At 61.6% G+C, this 20,623-nt stretch overlaps 2 protein-coding genes across 8 annotated transcripts in view; both read left to right on the plus strand.

Moving 5' to 3' along the window:
* KMT2D (lysine methyltransferase 2D) overlaps positions 1-11,838 on the plus strand; it is a 30,667-nt gene extending 18,829 nt beyond the window's left edge. For 3 of the 6 annotated variants that reach the window (XM_054294147.1, XM_054294148.1, XM_054294149.1), the window contains 15 exons: positions 147-3,263; positions 3,345-3,488; positions 3,955-4,119; positions 4,195-4,520; positions 4,604-4,779; positions 5,118-5,266; positions 5,373-5,508; positions 5,589-5,725; positions 6,256-7,426; positions 7,929-8,065; positions 8,160-8,290; positions 8,385-8,670; positions 9,757-9,830; positions 9,934-10,042; positions 10,857-11,838. In XM_054294147.1, coding sequence (XP_054150122.1) covers positions 147-3,263; positions 3,345-3,488; positions 3,955-4,119; positions 4,195-4,520; positions 4,604-4,779; positions 5,118-5,266; positions 5,373-5,508; positions 5,589-5,725; positions 6,256-7,426; positions 7,929-8,065; positions 8,160-8,290; positions 8,385-8,670; positions 9,757-9,830; positions 9,934-10,042; positions 10,857-10,949 — 6,351 coding nt within the window. In that variant the 3' untranslated portion in view covers positions 10,950-11,838. The remainder of the gene's footprint in view (positions 1-146; positions 3,264-3,344; positions 3,489-3,954; positions 4,120-4,194; positions 4,521-4,603; positions 4,780-5,117; positions 5,267-5,372; positions 5,509-5,588; positions 5,726-6,255; positions 7,427-7,928; positions 8,066-8,159; positions 8,291-8,384; positions 8,671-9,756; positions 9,831-9,933; positions 10,043-10,856) is intronic. The other 3 variants (XM_054294151.1, XM_054294153.1, XM_054294152.1) reach the window with 2 other exon arrangements.
* A 1,818-nt stretch (positions 11,839-13,656) lies between these two features.
* On the plus strand, positions 13,657-20,259 carry PRKAG1 (protein kinase AMP-activated non-catalytic subunit gamma 1). Of its 2 annotated transcripts, XM_054294183.1 has the most exons (12): positions 13,657-13,732; positions 13,820-13,889; positions 15,651-15,754; positions 16,029-16,110; positions 16,210-16,268; positions 16,353-16,398; positions 16,474-16,528; positions 16,614-16,740; positions 18,399-18,564; positions 18,655-18,692; positions 19,555-19,701; positions 19,794-20,259. In XM_054294183.1, exons 1-12 carry the CDS (start codon positions 13,727-13,729, stop codon positions 19,890-19,892), a joined length of 999 nt encoding a protein of 332 aa, XP_054150158.1. In that variant the 5' UTR covers positions 13,657-13,726; the 3' UTR covers positions 19,893-20,259. The 2 variants fall into 2 exon arrangements, with proteins under 2 accessions (XP_054150158.1, XP_054150157.1); XM_054294182.1 differs by having other exon boundaries at positions 16,029-16,268.
* Positions 20,260-20,623: the final 364 nt, after the last annotated feature.

A 20,623-nucleotide genomic window follows, 5' to 3' on the forward strand; every position in this document is an offset into this window, starting at 1 on the left:
TAAATCTGTGCCATTCCTGCTGCTGATGCCCCACCATCCCCAGTGCTAGGGCTGTGTTGTTTCCCTGCCCTTGGCACTAATTCCATGCCATTCCTGGCACTAAAACCCTGCCATTCCTGGCACTGACACCCTGCCATCCCCACCAGGTGCGAAAGCAGCAGAAGGAACACACCAACCTCATGGCTGAATACCGCAACAAGCAGCAGCAGCACCAGCACCAGGCCTCAGCAGTGATGGCCCTGAGCCCCTCGCAGAGCCCTCGCCTCATGTCCAAGCTCCCAGGACAGCTCCTGTCAGCACACGGCGTGCAGCAGCCCGGGGGAGCCCTGGTGGGAGCACAGGGCCTGGGGCAGCAGCCAGGGCAGCCTGGGGGGCTGCGCCTGCCCCAGGGCGGTGTGTCCATGGCCGTGCAGCAGGGTCTGTCCTTCATGGGGCAGCAGCCTGTAGGGAATGCCCCCGGACCTGGATCCTCTGGCGCGTTTTTCAGCGGGAACCCGGCGCTGCGCGGGCTGGCGGCTGACAGCCGGCTGATGCAGGAGCGGCAGCTGCAGAGGATGCAGCTGGCACAGAAACTGCAGCAGCAGAACATGCTGGGCCAGGTGTCACTCCAGCAGCAGACAGGTGTGATGGGACAGGCGTCAATGCAACAGCCGGGTGTGATGGGACAGGTGTCGCTGCAGCAGCCGGGTGTGATGGGACAGGCGGCCATGCAGCAGCAGGGCGTGATGGGACAAGCATCAATGCAGCAGCCGGGTGTGATGGGACAGGCAGCCATGCAGCAATCAGGTGTGATGGGACAGGCAGCCATGCAGCAATCAGGTGTGATGGGACAGACGTCGCTGCAGCCATCAGGTGTCATGGCACAAGCGTCGATGCAGCAGCAGGGCGTGATGGGTCAAAGCTCCATGCAGCAGCCAGGTGTGATGGGACAGGCATCGCTGCAGCAGCCAGGTGTGATGGCACAGGCGTCCATGCAGCAGCCCGGTGTGATGGGACAGACATCGATGCAGCAACAGGGTGTGATGGGTCAGGCATCCATGCAACAGCCAGGTTTGATAGGACAGAGCTCGATGCAGCCACAGAGCATCATGGCACAGACGTCCATGCAGCAATCAGGTGTGATGGGACAAACTTCAATGCAACAGGCAGGCGTGCTGGCCCAGACATCGCTGCAGCAGCCAGGCATGATGGGCCAGGCATCCATGCAGCAGCCAGGTGTGCTGGGCCAGGCCCCAGTGCAGCCAACAGCCGTGCCGGGCCAGCCTGGCCTGCTGGGCCAGCAGCAGCAGCAGCCCCCAGCCCCACAGCCCGGCGCAGGGGCTCAGCCCATGGTGCCGAAGCAGCCGGGGCTGTTGGGCAGCCAGCAGAGCCTCCTGGTGCAGCAGCTCTCACCCCAGCAGCAGCCAGGCGTGCTGGGCCACGGGCCAGGGCTGCAGCACCAGCCTGGCGTGCTGGGCCACCCCCAAGCCCAGCGCCAGGTCGTCCTGGCCCCCCACCAGCAGCGGGTGCTGGGCTCGCCCCAGCTGGCACCGCAGACTCCGGGGATGCTGAGCCACCGGCTCGTGCTGTCCCAGCAGCTGGGGCAGTCTCGGGCACTGCTGGCTCCACAGCAGCAGCAGCAGCAGCAGCAGAACTCAGCAGCGGCTGCCCAGCCGGGTCTCGTGGGGCTGGGCCAGGGGCAGCCCTCCTCCATGCAGCACTTTCCACAGCACGGGGCAGGGGGCCAGGCCCCCTCTGTGCTGCACCTGAGTCAGGGAATGCAGCCGGCCCCGGCGGTCCTGGCTGCCAAGGAGCAGCCCGCGGGCATGGACGGCAGCGCCCTGCACGCCGAGGGCGGTGAGAGCGGGGGGCAGCTGCACGGGGAGCAGCAGGGAGCCCTGAACCCCCCGGGGCTGGGGGAGCCCCAGGCCCCCAAGCACCAGGCTGAGCTAGGGCAGGGCCAGCAGCTCCTCTTGAGCTCCCCACAGCCGGGTGTTATGCGGGCAGCCCCCGGGCAGCCAGGTGCCCTGCTGGCCCCATCGCTGCAGAGCCCTGGGGCTGTGCACCCCGAGCTGTCCCAGCAGCACGGGGACGCGGCTGGGGTGGCAGAACAAGCCCTGGGCTGTGGGACAGGCCCAGCACAGGCCATGGTGCCGGCACCACGGCCCCCAGAGCAGCCAGGCAAGGGGGTGGCAGGGGCCCTGCCAGGGCAGCCACAGCCCCCGCGGCTCCAGAGCCCCGTTCAGCACAAAGTAGGGCCATCGTCGGGCACTGCCACTCTCCCCCCAGGTCTCCTGGGGCAGGTGCCAGGGCCGGTGATGGGGCAGATCCGGGCGCAGCTCCAGGGTGTCCTGGCCAAGAACCCGCAGCTGCGGCACCTGACGCCGCAGCAGCAGCAGCAGCTCCAGGCCCTCCTGGTGCAGCGGCACCAGCAGAGCCTGCTGCAGCAGAACCAGGCACTGCGGACCCCCGGCCCCTTCCCCGGGCAGGCCCCGGATTACAGCTTGCAGGCTACCCGCCAGCCCCCTCGTCCCATGGGGTCCCTTTTCCAGCCCCGGGCAGAGGCCCCAGTGGAGGCACAGAGCGGCTCTGCTAGCGAGGCGGGGCGGGCACTGCCAGGGCAGCCTCCCCAGCAGCCCCTGGCTGAGCTGGTTCAGGCAGCTCTGGCTGCCCGTGGCCCCCAGCCCGGCCTCATCCGCCTCCCCACGCCACCAGCCCCCTCACCCCTGGGCTGTGCCCCCCAGCACCTGGCCAGCCCCGAGCAGAGCCCCCAAGAGCCAAAGAAGACATCACCGGGGGTCCCGGCCTTGGCCCCCAGCCCTGCAGCACCCACGGAGCCAGGGCTGGCTCCCACGCCAAGCGGGGCCCTCCCTGACCCAGCACACGGCCCCTGGGATGCCGAGGCACCTGGGGTGGACCCAGCTGACCCTGCTGAGACCCGCATCAATGGGGCTGTGCCAGAGGGGGCTCCTGCGGCAGGTGAAGCCCCCCAGGTGTTGGTGAAGCAGGAGCCGAAGGAAGAGGCAGCAGCAGTGACACAGTGTGAGGTGGATGGAGATGAGACAGCAAAACCAGAGGCCAATGGGGACCCTGGGGACAGCCAAGCCAACAGCCTGCTGGCTCAGGGTGGGCGCTCCGAGGCCGGGCACCTGCTGCTGCAGAAGCTGCTGCGGGCCAAGAACGTGCAGCTCTCAGCTCAGAGCCCAGGCGAGCTCAACGGGCACGTGGAGAACCGGAGCGCTGGGACAGAGCCACGGCCACAGTCGCTGCTGCTGGGCCGGGAGGTGAGCAGCAGAGGCTGGGCTGGGGGTGGGATGGGTGAGGGGCTGCGCTGGCACTGCTCATGCCCCCTTTTTCCTCCTCAGGACCCCTCCATTGCCAGGAAGCCAGCGCCCACCAAGCCTAAGCGGGTACAGAAAGGCAACGAGCGGATGCCGGCGTCCCGCAAGAAGCTGCGCAAGGATGAGGGGCTGCGTCCTGGCGAGGCCCTCATGAAGCAGCTGAAGCAGGTATGGCCGTGTGTGACCGTGTTCACAGGGGTTCTTGGACTGGGGAAGAGACGAGGATCTGGCTCCATGTTTTAGAAGGCTTGATTTATTATTTTATGATATATATTACATTAAAACTATACTAAAAGAATAGAAGGAAAGGTTTCATCAGAAGGCTGGCTAAGAATAGAATAGCAAAGAATGATAACAAAGGTTTGTGGCTCGGGCTCTGTGTCAGAGCCAGCTGGGCTGTCATTGGCCATTAATCACAAACATTTAACATGGCCTAATCACAGATCTACCTATTGCATTCTACAGCAGCAGATAATCAACGTTTACATTTTGTCCTCGAGGCCTCCCAGCTTCTCAGGAGGAAAAATCCTAAGGAAAGGATTTTTCATGAAAGATGTCTGTGACAGCTGTGAGCCAGGGTGTGGCAGGGGGCTTCCTTTGCCCTTGTCCCCTCCACTCACAGCTCTGTCCCCAGGAGCTGTCGCTGCTGCCCCTGACTGAGCCGACCATCATGGCCAACTTCAGCCTCTTCGCGCCCTTTGGCAGCAGCCCCATCAACGGGAAGAGCCAGCTGAGGGGCGCCTTCGGCAGCGCTGTGCTGGACAGCGTCCCTGACTACTACTCCCAGCTGCTCACCAAGGTGAGAGGGGGGTTGTCCCCCTTTTCTGGGGGTCCTGGACCATCCTGCTGTTCTCACCCCACCGTCTCCCCCCAGAACAACCTCAGCAACCCACCCACGCCACCCTCCTCGCTGCCCCCCACACCCCCTCCCTCCGTGCAGCAGAAGATGGTGAACGGTGTCACAGCCCCCGAAGAGCTGGGGGAGCAACCCAAGGACGCCGACCCAGCCCGTGAGCCCCACGGCCAGAAAGGTGAGCCTGGCTGGCACAGGGGTGGCACGGAATCCGTGCTGCTGCCACCTGTCACTCCCCCTGGTGACACCCATGTCTTCTCTGCAGATGCACCAGCTGTGGAGGTGAAGAGCCTGGACCTGCTGGCAGCACTGCCCACCCCTCCACACAACCAGACCGAGGACGTCAGGTGAGAGACCCCACCACAAGTGCCATCAGCCCCTCCATGGGTGACACCAGGCCCTGTGGCCCCTGACACCTCCCTCCCCACAGGATGGAGAGCGACGACGAGAGCGACTCCCCCGACAGCATCGTCCCTGCTTCATCCCCCGAGAGTGTCCTGGGCGAGGAGCTGCTCCGCTTCCCCCTGCTCAGCGAGGCCAAGCCAGAGCTGGAGGAGCGTGTGCTGTCCCCCATCATCCCCATCATCCCCCGGGCCAGCATCCCAGGTGGGGTGGGCTGCAGGGGTGTGTGGGTCAGGGCAGGACGGGTCTGTGGTCCGTATGGACTGGGCAGGAGGGAGTTTGTGGGATGTGCAGCGCAAGGAGGGAGTTTGGAGAAGGGATATGGATGGGGCAGGACGGAGTTCCTGGTCTAGGAGGGGATTAAGGGAGCTAGGGGAAGGGTCCTTGGGAAGTGTGGGATGTGAGGGAAAAGGATTTGCAGGGTGGTGGATTCCCTGCAGGGATCTGGGGCAGCTGGGTGGGCTCGTGGGTGGCTGTTGGTCTGCACAGTTCTGACCCTGGCTCTGCTCCCCACGGCTCTGACCCCCCTCTCCCCACACCAGTGTTCCCCGACACAAAACCCTACGAGGTCGCAGAGCCCTTTGGGGCTCCTCCAGGCAAGGTGGGGGCAGCAGGCCCTGGAGCCCCATGGGAGAAGGGCAAGAGCAGCGAGGTGTCCGTCATGCTGACGGTGTCTGCAGCAGCTGCCAAGGTGAGTGAGGGGATTGGGGGATTCACAGACCTTTGGGGTCCCAGCAGTCACCTAACACAGTGACACCTGTGTCACCCCGGACCCATCCCGCCTTCCTCTCACCTAGAACCTCAATGGGGTGATGGTGGCCATGGCTGAGCTGCTGAGCATGAAGATCCCCAGCTCCTACGAGGTGCTGTTCCCCGATGGCCCTGTGCGAGCAGCTGTGGTGGAGGCCAAGAAGGTGGAGACTGATATGGCCGGTGAGTGTTCCCCTTGTCCCCACGGCCCCCCATGTTCCCTGGCTGGGACCCCCATGATGGGCAGTCCATCCCTCTCGCAGGAATGCTCGGAGGGAAGGAGAAGGCTCTGGCTGGGAAGGTGCCGGACAGCAGCTCGGAGTGGCTGAAGCAGTTTGATGCGGTGCTGCCAGGGTACAGCCTCAAGGGCGAGCTGGACCTCCTGACGCTGCTCAGACAGGTCAGTGGCGTGCAGGGGTCCCCACAGAGCTGGGAGAGGGGTTTTGGGGTACCCATGGGGCTGTGGCAGCCTACAGGAGCAGGGACTCTTTGGTAGAGGTGCATGGTGGTCCCTGTAGGTCACTCCATGATTGCAGGGAGTTTCCTGGGGCGCCAGGTGGCCATGGGCTGGTGCTGGGTGTCCAGGAAGGAGTCTGGGAGGTCCTTGCAGGACTCAGGGCATGTGGGACACTGTGGGGTCTGGGACCCCTCCCTGCAATGTTCAGAGAGGTTGGGGGTCTCCGTCCCTGCAATGTTCAGGGAGGTTGGAGGTTTCCATCCATGCAGTGTTCAGGGAGGTTGGAGGTCTCCATGCCTACAACGTTCAGGGAGGTTGGAGATTTCTATCCCTGCAATGTTCAGGGAGGTTGAGGGTCTCCATCCCTGCAATGTTTAGGGAGGTTGAGGGTCTCCATCCCCACAATGTTCAGGGAGGTTGAGGGTCTCCATCCCTGCAACTCTCTGACCCATGCCCCCCTCCCCACACCACAGGAGAGCCCTGCTCCTGAGAAGACCCTTCACCACTGCTATGTCAACAACGTCTCCAACCTGGACGTGCGGCAGCTCTCTGTCCTGCCCCAGGAACCCTCGCCCCCGCTGTCCCCCTCCGTCCCCTCCCCATCCAGCCCCGCTGAGCCCACCAGGGTCCCCGACCCCGAGGCGTCCCACGAGGCAGCCCCAGCCCCGTTGTCACCACTGCCACCGGCCCCCTCGCCAGCCCCCCAGGAGGAAGGGGCCACGGCTGTCCACTCCCCTCCCCGTTTCAAGCCGCGCTCGCGGCCTCTGGAGGACGGGGACGAGGCGAGGCCGCGGCTGAAGAAGTGGAAGGGGGTGCGCTGGAAACGGCTGCGCTTCCTCGTCACCATCCAGAAAGGGGGAGCCAAGCGCGACGGGGACAAGGAGATCGCCGAGTTCATCGACAAGCTGGGCACCACGCTGCGCCCCGAGAAGGTGCCGCAGGACATGCGCAAGTGCTGCTTCTGTCACGAGGAGGGCGACGGCGCCACGGACGGGCCGGCCCGCCTGCTCAACCTTGACCTCGACCTCTGGGTCCACCTGAACTGCGCCCTGTGGTCCACGGAGGTGTACGAGACTCAGGGAGGGGCCCTGATCAACGTGGAGGTGGCTCTGCACCGCGGGCTGCTCACCAAGTGCTCCCTGTGCCAGAAAACCGGCGCCACCAACAGCTGCAACCGCATCCGCTGCCCCAGCGTGTACCACTTCGCCTGCGCCATCCGCGCCAAGTGCATGTTCTTCAAGGACAAGACCATGCTGTGTCCCCTGCACAAGCTGAAGGGGCCCTGCGAGCAGGAGCTCAGCAGCTTCACCGTGTTCCGCCGCGTCTACATCGAGCGGGACGAGGTGAAGCAGATCGCCAGCATCATCCAGCGCGGCGAGCGGCTCCACATGTTCCGCGTGGGCGGCTTGGTCTTCCACGCCATCGGGCAGCTGCTGCCCCACCAGATGGCCGATTTCCACAGCGTCACGGCGCTCTACCCCGTGGGCTACGAGGCCACGCGCATCTACTGGAGCCTGCGGACCAACAACCGCCGCTGCTGCTACCGCTGCACCATCTGTGAGAACAACGGGCGCCCCGAGTTCGTCGTGCAGGTCATCGAGCAGGGCTTGGAGGATCTTGTCTTCTCTGACTCCTCGCCACAAGGTAAGGAGTTGGGATGTGCCAGTGTCCAACCTTTGTGCCAGTGGCTGAGCCACACCAGAGGGTGGGGTGATGGGAAATGGCTTGAGGTGCCCATATTCAACCTGTGGCACTCTGTGCTTTGCTCTGGTGACAACGTGGTGATTGGTCACTCGATGATCTTGGAGATCTTTTCCAGCCTCATTAATTTTGTGGTTCTCCCTTCCCTGAGTGCTTTGCTCGGGTGACAATGTGGTGATTGGTCACTTGGACTCAATGATTTGGAGATCTTTTCCAGCTTAATTAATTCTGTGGTTCTCCATTCCCTGAGTGCTCTGCTCTGGTGATGAGGTGGTGATTGGTCACTTGGACTCGATGATCTTGGAGATCTTTTCCAGCGTAATTAATTCTGTGGTTCCCCCTTCCCTGAGTGCTGTGCTCTGGTGGTGATTGGTCACTTGGACTCAATGATCTTGGAGGTCTTTTCCAGCCTCATTAATTCTGTGGCTCTCCCTTCCCTTGGCAGCTGTGTGGAACCGGATCATCGAGCCAGTGGCGATGATGAGGAAGGAGGCCGACATGCTGCGACTCTTCCCCGAGTACCTGAAGGGCGAGGAGCTCTTCGGCCTCACGGTGCACGCGGTGCTGCGCATCGCCGAGTCGGTGGGTCCCGGGGTGGGCATGGAGCTCTCTCCTCCACACTGGGGGTCCATCCTGCTGCTGCCTCTTGACCCCTTCTCCATCTCCCCCTCTGCAGCTGCCGGGTGTGGAGAGCTGCCAGAATTACCTGTTCCGCTATGGGCGCCATCCTCTCATGGAGCTGCCCTTGATGATCAATCCCACCGGCTGCGCCCGCTCCGAGCCCAAGATCCTCACCCATTACAAGCGGTAAGTGAGGCTGGAATTCACCGGGAAAGCTGGGAACCACCAGCAGAGCTGGGATCTCTCATCTCTAACCCTTCTCATCCCCCTCTCCTCAAAGGCCCCACACCCTGAACAGCACAAGCATGTCCAAGGCCTACCAGAGCACGTTCACGGGCGAGACCAACACGCCCTACAGCAAACAGTTTGTGCACTCCAAGTCCTCCCAGTACCGGCGCCTGAAGACGGAGTGGAAGAACAACGTGTACCTGGCGCGGTCCCGCATCCAGGGGCTGGGGCTCTACGCGGCCAAGGACATCGAGAAGCACACGATGGTCATCGAGTACATCGGCACCATCATCCGCAACGAGGTGGCCAACAGGCGGGAGAAGATCTATGAGGAGCAGGTGGGGCTCTGCTCGGGGTGCTGGGGGCTTGGGCAAGATGTGGAGGGACTTGGGTGGGACTTTGTGGGCTCTGGTGGAAGATGGAGGGACTTTGAGAAGGACATGGGAGGAGTCAGATGGGATTTGAGAGGACTTGGGTGAGATATTGTGGGCTCTGGTGGAACATGGAGATGGACATGGGAGGAGTCAGATGGGATGTGAGAGGAGTTGGGTGGACATTGTGGGCTCTGGTGGAACATGGAGAAGGACATGGGAGGAGTCAGATGAGATGCTGGGGGCTTGTGTGGGATGAGAGTGGACTTGGGTGGGACGTTGTGCACTCTGGTGGAACATGGAGGGACTTTGAGAAGGACATGGGAGGAGTTAGATGGGTGGTTGGGGGCTCAGGGGGAATGTGGGTGGAGGTGGGTGGGATGTTGAAGGCTCTGGTGGAACATGGAGGGACTCTGAGGACATGGGAGGAGTCAGATGGGATTTGAGAAGACTTGAGTGAGACGTTGTGGGCTCTGGTGGAACATGGAGAAGGACATGGGAGGAGTCAGATGGGATGTGAGAGGACTTGGGTGGGACATTGTGGGCTCAGGACATGAGAGGAGTCAGATGGGATGTTGAGGCTCAGGTGGGATAGAGAGGACTTGGGTGGGATGTTGTGGGCTCTGGTGGAACATGGAGGGACTGAGAAGGACATGGGACCAGTCAGATGGGGTGTTGGGGCTCAGGTGGAATAGAGAGGACTTGGGTGAGATGTGGGCTCTGGTGGAACATGAAGAAGGACATGGGAGGAGTCAGATGGGATGTTGGGGGCTTGTGTGGGATGAGAGTGAATTTGGGGGGGATGTTGAAGGCTCTGGCAGGACATGTGGGGACTCAGGCTGTGGAGGGACTTGAGAGGGTTATCAAGGGTTCTGGTAGGGTCTGAGGTGGGATTTTGGGAGCTCTGGTAGGACATGGAGCGACTCGGGGGGATGTGGAGAACTCATAGGGAATTTGAGGGTCTCCAGTGGAACATGGGATGGTGGAAATCAACTCAGGTGGGGTGTGGGGACCTCAGTGCACCGCTGAACCCGCTCTTCTCCTCCGTGGCAGAACCGCGGCATTTACATGTTCCGCATCAACAACGAGCACGTCATTGACGCCACGCTGACGGGGGGCCCGGCCAGGTGAGCACAGGGGGGGCTTTGGGCTGCTGGGATACCCCCAGAGGGAGCCACGACATCCGTCTGTCCTGCCCCTGGCTTGGTGCTGACCACGATCATCCCCCAGGTACATCAACCACTCGTGTGCCCCGAACTGCGTGGCCGAAGTCGTGACCTTCGACAAGGAGGACAAGATCATCATCATCTCCAGCCGGCGCATCCCCAAGGGGGAGGAGGTCAGTGAGGGGCTCAGGGGGTCCTGGGGGACTCTGATGGTGTTCACAGGGGTGCTTGGATGAGGGAAGAGACGAGGATCTGACTCCATGTTTCAGAAGGCTTGATTTTTATTATTTATTATTTTATCATATATTTTACATTAGAACTATACTAAAAGATTTATTATTTTATTTTTATCATATATATTACATTAAAACTATACTAAAAGAATAGAAGAAAGGTTTTCATCAGAAGGCTGCTAAGAATAGAATAGCAAAGAATGATAACAAAGGTTTGTGGCTCGGCTCTCTGTCCGAGCCAGCTCACTGTGATTGGCCATTAATTAAAAACAACCAACATGGGCCAATCACAGATCCACCTGTTGCATTCCACAGCAGATAATCAATGTTTACAGAATCACAGAATTTCTAGGTTGGAAGAGACCTTTAAGATCATCGAGTCCATCCCATGTTCTAACACCTCAACTAGATCATGGCATCAAGGGCCACATCCAGTCTTTTTTTAAACGCATCGAGGGATGGTGACTCCACCACCTCCCTGGGTAGATGATTCCAGTATTTCATCACTCTTTCTGTGAAAAACTTCCTCCTTAATTCTAGCCTGTATCTCCCTTGGTGCAGCTTGAGACTGTGTCCTCTTGTTCTGTCTGTTGTTTACATATTGTTCCTGAGGCTTCTCAGCTTCTCAGGAGGAAAAAACCTTAAAGAAAAGATTTTTTTCATAAAAGATATCTGCCTCAGGGGACCCAGGGAGGGGGGCTGGACGTGGCAGGGCTGAGCTCTGTGCTTTGGCTGACTCCCCGCTCCCTCCCAGCTCACCTACGACTACCAGTTCGACTTCGAGGACGATCAGCACAAGATCCCCTGCCACTGTGGAGCTTGGAATTGCAGGAAGTGGATGAACTAACTGGGAAAAAAGGGGGCTGGGGGCTGCCACCCCCGCCTCAGAGACCTGGCCGAGCCCCCCAGGGCTGCAGGAGGTGCCAGGGGCGGCCGGGCACGGAGGGAGAGCGGCGGCTGCAGCGCTGCCGGCCCTGCCCGAGCGGGACGGACGGACAGACAGATGAACTGGCAACTCAGGGTTTTCTTTGCTTCGTCCTGCGAGGAGGAAAAAGCGGAGTGGGGGGGCTCAGAAACGCCCCCTTCACCACCACCCCCTGCCTGCCTCCCTCACGGGAGAGCCACGGATGGGGAAACAGCGCCGGGCCCAGCGTGGCCGGAGCGATTGTGCGGAGCCGGTCTGGATATAACGATTATTTTATTTTATTTTATTTTTTTGGTTTTTCTTTTTTTTTTTTTTTTTTTTGTCCTTTTTTTTTTTTTTTTAGAAACTAATAATATTTGCTCGCTAATTACCAAGGTAACACAGACTCCTTGAGCTCGACAATCCGGGCTCTGCCCTGCCCAGCGTGGTGGCGGCCAGAGCTCGCTCTCGGTTCCTTTTTGATCTCTTTTTTTTTTGTTTTATTTTGTTTTTGTTTGTGCGTGTGGACGAGAACCCCGGAGCGGCAGCAGGATGCAGCCAAGACCCCGACAGACACAAGGAGCTTCTGCACCCAAACCTACCTCATTTTAAGTGTTAGATTTGTTTCTTTTTATTTGTTGTTGTTTTTAAATGTGAGCCCCCCCTCCATCCCAACCTGCCTCCCAAAGTTTTGGGGGGGGGGGGGGGGGTCTTTCCCTCTCCCTCAGAGGATGTGGCTTCCTCATGTCCCCCTCCTCCAGGACACCTTGAAGGGGGGACACGGGGACACCCCCTCCTTGTCCCCCCCCCTTAAGGAGGTCCCAGCCGTGTGACGTGCCAAGGTGTGAGGTGGGGATGGGGAGAGGGTGAGGGGGGGGTCAAACCCACTCCCCCAGCTCTGGTGGGGGGCTGGAGGGGCTGGGTGGGGACCCCTCCTCCCCACATGTGGCTGGGAGGGGTTGGATGGAGCCCCCCCCCCCCCACCTTGCTCACCCTTGGCCCTCCCAGCTGGGGCTGCACTGGGGAGGGGGGGGAAGGTTATTTATCTATTTATACCTTATATTGTATATACTAGACGGGGCTGGGAGGGGGGGGCTCTTTGTGCTCTGCTGGGCTGAGATTTGGGGTGCAGGGGCAAAAAAAGAAAAAAAAATTTAAAAAAGGTGTGGGGAGGGTTTTTTTTAAAACCCAATCTCCGAGGTGTTGAGGGTGGGGATGGAGGGGGGGGTCTCTCTCTGGAACCTCCTGCCAGGCAGGGGAGAGTGAAGCAGCGAGTGGGCATTAACACCCCCGACCCCCCCCTCAACCCCACCCACCACCCCGGGGGTCTCTGCCCGCCCCCTCCCCACTCCCGGGGGGCGCCGGGATCTCTTAACGCACAAACACGGCGCGGGGAAGGAAGGGGAGGGACCCCCCTGCTCCTCCTGCAAAATGGGGAGGGGGCGTCGGGTCTGATGATGGGAGTGGTGCCCCCCTCTCCCCCCCCCCACCCCCGGTGCAGTGTTGTGGGGAGGGGGCCGGGGCCCGATTTTGAAAAGCTGCTTCCGCAAACTCGTCAAAGCTGCAAAAAAAAAAAAATCTAAAAAAAAAAAAATCTGAAACAAAAAAAGTTTAAGGTAAAAATCTTTAAAAAAAAGAAAATTTAAAAAAAGTAAAAAAAAAAAAAAAATACCAGAGGAAAAGCGCGAGTGGGGGGGGATGAGAAAGTTTTAACAGAAAATATACGAGAAATTTAACTTTCAGAGCTGTACATAGGCCGGGGCGTGTAGAAATCCCGTTTTTACCAATACCGGAACCACTGGATGTTATTTTAAATAAAGCGCGTGAGAAGCCGAGGCCGCCTCATCCCTCGGGGGGTGCTCGGGGGGGTCTGGGAGGGGACAGCGGTGGCACCGGGGTCCATCGAGGGCAGCTCGGTCCTGCTCGGCCCTTGCTGTCCCCACGTGTCCCCCCAGCCAAAGTGTCTGTCCCCAAAATCGGTGGCGCTGCCCTGGCTCACCCCGAGCTGTGTCCCCACCCTTGGACCCTTGTGTGTGTCCCCACCCCCTGTCCTGTCCTGGAGACCCCATGACCGTGTGTCCGCACCCTTGGGGACCCCATGTCTGTGTGTCCCCACCGCCCCGGGACCCCATGCCCGGTGTGTCCCGCCGTGTCCCCGGAGCCCCGGGGGTCGCCAGAGGTGTGACCCGAATCCCCCCAAAACCATCCCCGCGACCCGGCGGCCGGGAGCCAGTGGGCGGGACCGGGACCAGGAACGGGGCGGGAGTGGTATCGGGAACCGGGCAGAACCGGGACCGGGAATGGGGCGGAACCGGGACCGAGAGTGGTTCCGAGAACCGGGCGGAACCGGGAACCGACTGGATCCAGGAATGGCAACGGGGCGGGAACAGGAACGGGGCCCGAGTGGTTCAGGGAACAGAGCGGTAGCGGGGCACGAACCGAGCGGAAATTGGGGCAGGAACCGGGCGGAAGCGGGGCACGGACCGTGACAGGAACCGGGCGGAAGCGGGACCGGGAACCGGACGGAAGCGGGGCACGAACCGGACGGAAGTGGGACCGGGGACCGGACGGAAGCGGGACAGGAACCGGGCGGAAGCGGGGCAGGAACCGGGCGGAAGCGGGACCAGGGACCGGACGGAAGCGGGACCAGGGACCGGGCGAGCGCGGGGCCGGAGACGGGCGGCAGCGGGGCAGCGGCGCCTCGGGACCGAGCGGGACCCATGGAGGTTGTGAGGGGGACAGCGGGGCTGGGGGGGACACCGGGGTCGGGCACCGGCACCGCGGCCGCTCTGACCGACCCCGCCTGTCCGCAGGATCCCGGCCCCGAGCCTGACCCCGGCCCCGGCCCGGGCCCGGCCGCCGAGAGCCCGGCGGAGCTGGAAGGTGAAACCGGGGGGGGTCCAGGCACCGGAGGGGACGCGGTGATTTGGGTGTCCCGGGGGCCGTTCCTGTCCCGGGGTCTGGGGGAGCCCTGAGCTGGGGGTCCGGGATTGGGACACCGGGGATATCCCGGAGTTTGGGGTGTCCCGGAGTCCTGAGCTGTGTGTCCGGGATTTGGGGTGCCCCATGACCGGGGATATCCCGGAGTTTGGGGTACCCCGGAGCCCTAAGCTGGGTGTTGTAGGATTTGGGATGCCCCATAACCGGGTATATCCCGGATTTGGGGTGTCCCGGAGTCCTGAGCTGGGTGTTGTGGGATTTGGGGTGCCCCATGACCGGGGATATCCCGGAGTTTGGAGTGTCCCGGAGTCCTGAGCTGGGTGTCCCAGAAGTGGGAGTGAAACGGGATTTGGGGTATTCGAGGGTTTGGGATGTCCCGGGATTTGGGGCATTCAAGGGTTTGGGGTGTCCCGGGACTTGAGGTGTCAGAGGATTTTGGGGTGTCCCGGAGCCCTGAGCTGGGTGTCCAGGATTTGGGGTGCTCCATGACCGGGAATATCCCGGTGTCGGGGGTACCCCGGAGCCCTGAGCTGGGTGTTGTGGGGTTTGGGGTGCCCCATGACTGGAGTTAAGGGTGTCCCGGGATTGGGTGTCCGAAATTGGGAGTGAAATGGGATTTGTGGCACTGGAGGGTTTGGGGTGTTCTGGGCTTTGGGATCTCCTGGGTACTGGTGTGTCCCGAGATTTGGGGTGTCAGAGGATTTTGAGGTGTCCCGGGATTGTGGGTGCCACAGGATTTGGGGTGTCTGGGACTGGTGGTGTCCCGGGATTGGGGTGTCATAGGATATTGGGGTGTCCCGGGATTGGGGGTACCTCAAGATTCGGGGTGTCTGGTATTGGGGGTGTCCCGAGATTGGGGATGTCCCGGGTTTTGAGGTTCTCCAGGTTTTGGGGTGCCCTGGGTTTTGGGGTGTCCCGGGATTTGGGGTGTCTGGGATTGGGGGTATCTGGGATTGGGGGGTTCTGGGTTTTGGGCTTCTCCAGGTTTTGGGGTGCCCCAGGATATGGGGTGCCACAGGATTTGAGGTGTCTGGCACTGGTGGTGTTCCGGGATTGGGGTGTCCTGGGATTTGGGATGTCCCAGGATTGGGGGTATCTCAGGATTCGGGGTGTCTGGGACTGGGGGTGTCCCGGGACTGGGGATGACCTGAGTTTTGGGGTTCTTCAGGTTTCGGGGTGCCACAGGATTTGGGGTGCCCCGGGATTGGGATGCCCCGGGATTTGGGGTGTCATAGGATATTGGGGTGTCCCGGGATTGGGGGTACCTCAAGATTCGGGGTGTCTGGTATTGAGGGTGTCCCGAGATTGGGGATGTCCCGGGTTTTGGGCTTCTCCAGGTTTTGGGGTGCCCCAGGATTGGGGATGCCACAGGATTTGGGGTGTCTGGGATTGGGGGTGTCCCGGGATTTGGGGTTCTCCAGGTTTTGGGGTGCCCCAGGATTGGGGATGCCACAGGATTTGGGGTGTCTGGGATTGGGGTGTCCCGGGTTTTGGAATTCTCCAGGTTTTGGGGTGCCCTGGGTTTTGGAATGTCCCGGGATTTGGGGTGTCTGGGACTGGGGGTGTCCTGGGAATGGGGATGTCCCGGGTTTTGGGCTTCTCCAGGTTTCGGGGTGTCCCAGGATTTGGGGTGCCACAGGATTTGGGGTGTCTGGGATTGGGGTGTGCCGGATTTCGGGGTGCCCCCTGACGCTGCCCCACCAGGGGACGCTCACCGCGGTGCCTACACCGCCTTCATGAAATCCCATCGCTGCTACGACCTCATCCCCACCAGCTCCAAACTCGTCGTCTTCGACACATCCCTGCAGGTGTGCCAGGGCCGGGGGGCACTTTTGGGGTCGGGGGGGGGCACTTTTGGGGCCAAGGGGGCACTTTTGGGGTTGGAGACGCACTTTTGGGGCCAAGGGGGCACTTTTGGGGTTGTGAGGGCACTTTTGGGGCCAGGGAGGTGCTTTTGGGGCCAGGGGGGCACTTTTGGGGTTGTGAGCGCACTTTTGGGGCCAAGGGGGCACTTTTGGGACAGGGGGGCACTTTTGGGGCTAAGGGGGCACTTTTGGGGCTCCCTGACCCCCGTGCCTGCAGGTGAAGAAAGCGTTCTTCGCGCTGGTCACCAACGGCGTCCGGGCGGCCCCGCTGTGGGACAGCAAAAAGCAAAGTTTTGTAGGTGAGCAAAGGGGTCTGGGGGGGTCTCGGGGGTTTTGGGGGGGGTCTCTGGGGGTTTTGGGGGGCTGGCAGGACCCTCCTCACCCTGCCTGCCCCCCAGGAATGCTGACCATCACCGACTTCATCAACATCCTGCACCGCTACTACAAATCCCCCATGGTGAGGGCTGGGGTCTGGGGGGGGCTCGGGTTGGGTTTTGGCTGTCCCATCTGAGCTTCCTCCTCCTCCTCCTCCTCCTCACAGGTGCAGATCTACGAGCTGGAGGAACATAAAATAGAGACGTGGAGAGGTGAGGGGGGGGTCACTGCTGCCCTTCCTGGGGTGTCCCACCCCCCCATGCCCTCACCCACCCCTCTCCCCACAGAGGTTTACCTGCAAGACTCCTTCAAGCCGCTGGTGTGCATTTCCCCCAATGCCAGGTAGCCCGGGGGGCAGGGAGAGGGGCACAGCCGGTGGTGGCAGTGCCAGGGACACCCCAAATCCCCCCTGCCTTGCCCCCCACAGCCTGTTTGACGCCGTCTCCTCCCTGATCCGGAACAAGATCCACCGGCTGCCCGTCATCGACCCCGACTCGGGGAACACGCTCTACATCCTCACCCACAAACGCATCCTCAAGTTCCTCAAGCTCTTTGTGAGTCTCTGCCCCTTGGGGAGGGTGGGGTCAGACCAGGACCCTCGGTCTGGGATGTGCCAGGGTCACACTGGCACCCCCAGCCCGGGCTGTGCCAGGTGCCTGTGCCAGGGGCTGCTCTGAGACCCCCATCCTGGGCTGTGCCAGGTCCAGGTACTACTCTGGAACTCGCAGTCCAGGCTGTACCAAGTGCCAGACCAGGCTGTGCCAGCTCCCTGTGCCAGGGCCACACTGGGACCCCCAGCCTGGGCTGTGCCTGGTGCCCATTCCGGGATTACCCAGGATGTTCACCCTGGGCTGTGCCAGGGGCTGTGTCCTGAGACCCGAAGCCTGGGCTGTGCCAGGCTCAGGTGCTGCCCTGAGACCCCCAGTTCAGGTGGTACAGAATGCCAACCCAGGATGTGCCAGGGGCTCCTCTGAGACCCTGGTCCTGGGATGTGCCAGGTCCAGGTGCTACCCTGAGACCCCCAATCCAGGTGGTGCAAAATGCCAGCCCAGGCTGTGCCAGCTCCCTGTGCCAGGGCCACACTGGGACCCCCAGCCCGGGCTGTGCCTGGTGCCCATTCCAGGATTACCCCAGGATGTTCACCCTGGGTTGTACCAGGGGCTGTGCCCTGAGCCTTCCAGCCCAGGCTGTGCCAGGGGCTGCCCTGAGACCCTCAGTCCAGGTGGTACCAAGTGCCAGCCCAGGCTGTGCCAGGTCCAGGTGCTACCCTGAGACTCCCAGTCCAGGTGGTACCAAGTGCCAACCCAGGCTGTGCCAGCTCCCTGTGCCAGAGGCTGCTCTGAGACCCCCAGTCCAGGTGGTACAAAATGCCAACCCAGGCTGTGCCAGGCCCAGGTGCTTCCTTGAGACTCCCATCCTGGGCTGTACCAAGTGCCAACTCAGGATGTGCCAGCTCCAGGTGCTACTCTGGGACTCCCAGTCCAGGTGGTACCAAGTGCCAACCCAGGCTGTGCCAGGAGCTGCCCTGAGACCCCCATCCTGGGCTGTGCCAGGCCCAGGTGCTACCCTGAGATCCCCAGTCCAGGTGGTACCAAGTGCCAGCCCAGGCTGTGCCAGGGCCACACTGGGACCCCCAGCCTGGGCTGTGCCCGGTGCCCGTTCCAGGATTACCCCAGGATGTTCACCCTGGGCTGTGACAGGGGCTGCCCTGAGACCCCCATCCTGGGCTGTGCCAGGCTCATGTGCTACCCTGAGATTCCCAATCCAGGTGGTACAAAGTGCCAACCCAGGCTGTGCCAGGCCCAGGTGCTACCCTGGTACTCCCAGTCCAGGTGGTACAAAGTGCCAACCCAGGCTGTGCCAGGGGCTGCTCTGAGACCCCCATCCTGGGCTGTGCCAGGCCCAGGTGCTACCCTGAGATTCCCAAGTGCCAGCCCAGGCTGTGCCAGCTCCCTGTGCCGGGTGCTACCCTGAGCCCCCCATCTAAGCCGTGCCAAAATGTGCCCCAGAACCTTTGGGGTTTCACTCTGAACCCCCCAGCCTGGGCTGTGCCAGGTCCCTGCACACCAGGTACCACCAGCTGGGGGCGGGCACAGCCCTGGTACCTCACCACACCTGGAGATCCCACAACCCCCCCATGCTCTGCACCCCACTTTTTTGTCCTTTCCCCCCCAATGCTGGGCTCAGCCCTGTCCCCTCCCTGTCCCCTCAGATCTCAGAGGTGCCCAAGCCCGAGTTCATGGCACGGACCCTGGAGGAGCTGCAGATTGGCACCTACAGGAACATCGCCGTGGTTGGCACCAGCACTCCCATCTACGTTGCCCTGGGCATCTTCGTGCAGCACCGAGTGTCTGCCCTGCCCGTGGTGGATGAGTCAGGTGAGGATGGCCTGGCCTGGCTCTGGATGTCCCCAAGTGTCCCCTCCTGAGCGCCTTGGGCTTGGCTGAGCTGCTCCTCTCCCTCCCCAGGGCGTGTGGTGGATATCTACTCCAAATTCGATGTTATTGTGAGTGCTGGAAAATTCTGGAATGGGGGAAATTCTGGGGTGGGGGGAAAATCCTGGAATGGATGGAAATCCTGGGCTGGGGGGAAATCCTGGGCTGGGGGGGAAAATTTTGGAATGGGGGGGAAATCCTGAAATGGGGGGGAAATCCTGGGCTGGGAGGGAATTCTGGGCTGGGGAGAAAATCCTGGGATGGTGGAACATCCTGGGCTGGGGGGAAATCCTGGAATGGGAGGAAAATCGTGGGCTGTGGGGGGAAATCCTGGAATGGGGGAAAATCCTGGATTGGGGGGAAAATCCTGAGCTGGGGAAAATCTTGGAATGGGGAGAAATTCTGGGTTGGAGGGGAAAATCCTGGGTAGGGGGAAAATTCTGGAATGGGGGGGGGAAATCCTGGATTGGGGGAAAATCCTGATCTGGGGAAAATCCTGGGCTGGGGGGAAATCTTGGGCTGGGGGAAAATCCTGGAATGGGGGGAAATTCTGTGCTGGGGGGGAAAATCCTGGGCTGGGGGGAAATCCTAGAATGGGGGGAAAAATCCTGGTCTGGGGGAAAGGGGGGAAAATCCTGGGCTGGAGGAGGCAATACTGGGATGGGGAGAAAAATTCTGGGCTGGATGGAAAATCCTGAGCTGGGGGGAAATCTTGGAATGGGGGGGAATCCTGGAATGGGGGAAAACCCTGGTCTAGGGGGTAAAACCCTGGGCTGGGGGGAAAATCCTGGGCTGGATGGAAATGCTGGGCTGGGGAGAAAATTCTGGGCTGGGGAGGAAATCCTGTAATGAGGGGAAATCCTGGGTTTGGGGGGGACACCGTGGGGTGTTGGGGGTCTCCTAATGTGTCCCCAATGTTTGTCCCTGCCCCAGAACCTGGCAGCTGAGAAAACCTACAACAACCTGGACGTGACGGTGACGCGGGCGCTGCAGCACCGCTCCCACTACTTCGAGGGCGTCCTCAAGTGCTACAAGCACGAAACGCTGGAAACCATCATCAACCGCCTGGTGGAGGCTGAGGTAACAATCCCGGGCTGCTGGGGGGGTCTCTGAGGGGAGACTGGGGGTCCCTGCACCCCCTCAGCACCTCGCTGTGTCCCCCCTTTCCCCAGGTCCACCGGCTGGTGGTGGTGGATGAGAGCGATGTGGTGAAAGGGATCGTCTCCCTCTCGGACATCCTGCAAGCCCTGGTGCTCCCCCAGGGCCCCTGAGGCAGTTTTGGGGTGGGAGGGAGGTTCAGTCCTCTCAATCCCCCCCAAATCTCTTCTCCTGTATCACTGTGCCCCCCCCCGGGCTGGTGGGGAGCCCCGGGGGATGCCCCCACTCACCAGCAGCACCCAGCAATAACCCCCAGCCCTGGGGCAGCCCCTGCTGCCTTTCCCTGGGTGGGGGGCACCCCACAGCCCCCCCTATGCCGTGCCCTGCGCCCCAAAGCTGTGTGGGGTGATGGGGGCAGCCCTTGACCCCCCTTTGGGGTCACCCTTAGCCATGCCAGGGCTGTTCTGTGTGGCCTCTGGTCCCTGTCACCCTGTACCCTCTCCCTGGGTTTGGTGAGACCCACCCGACCCAGGGACCCCCCCAAGCCCCCCGGGGGTCTCCCCCAGGTCCCCCCACACCTGCCACCTTCTCCCTGGGTTTGGTGAGACCCAGGGACCCCCCAACGCCCCCCGGGGGTCTCCCAAAGGTCCCCCCACACCCGCCACCGCTTCGTGTGTGAGGACAAACCACGAATAAACACAGACCTGGCACCACCCTGGCTTCGTGCAGGGCACGGGGGGCATTGACCCGGGCACGGGGGGTGTGTGGGGAGGGGGTGTGACCCCCCCTGTGGGAAGGGGGAATCTGCTGAGCTCGCCCAGACCCTAAATCCCTGTTTGTTACGCCTGTGGCTTTTCTAAAAGGCCGGGATTGGGGATGGGACAGAGACAGGAACCCGGCAGGA

This window comes from Melozone crissalis, unplaced genomic scaffold (assembly GCF_028551555.1).
Source record: "Melozone crissalis strain CALT ecotype California unplaced genomic scaffold, PUWL_Pcris_2 ptg000222l_1, whole genome shotgun sequence".
In the NCBI taxonomy this organism is placed as follows: Eukaryota; Metazoa; Chordata; class Aves; order Passeriformes; family Passerellidae; genus Melozone; species Melozone crissalis.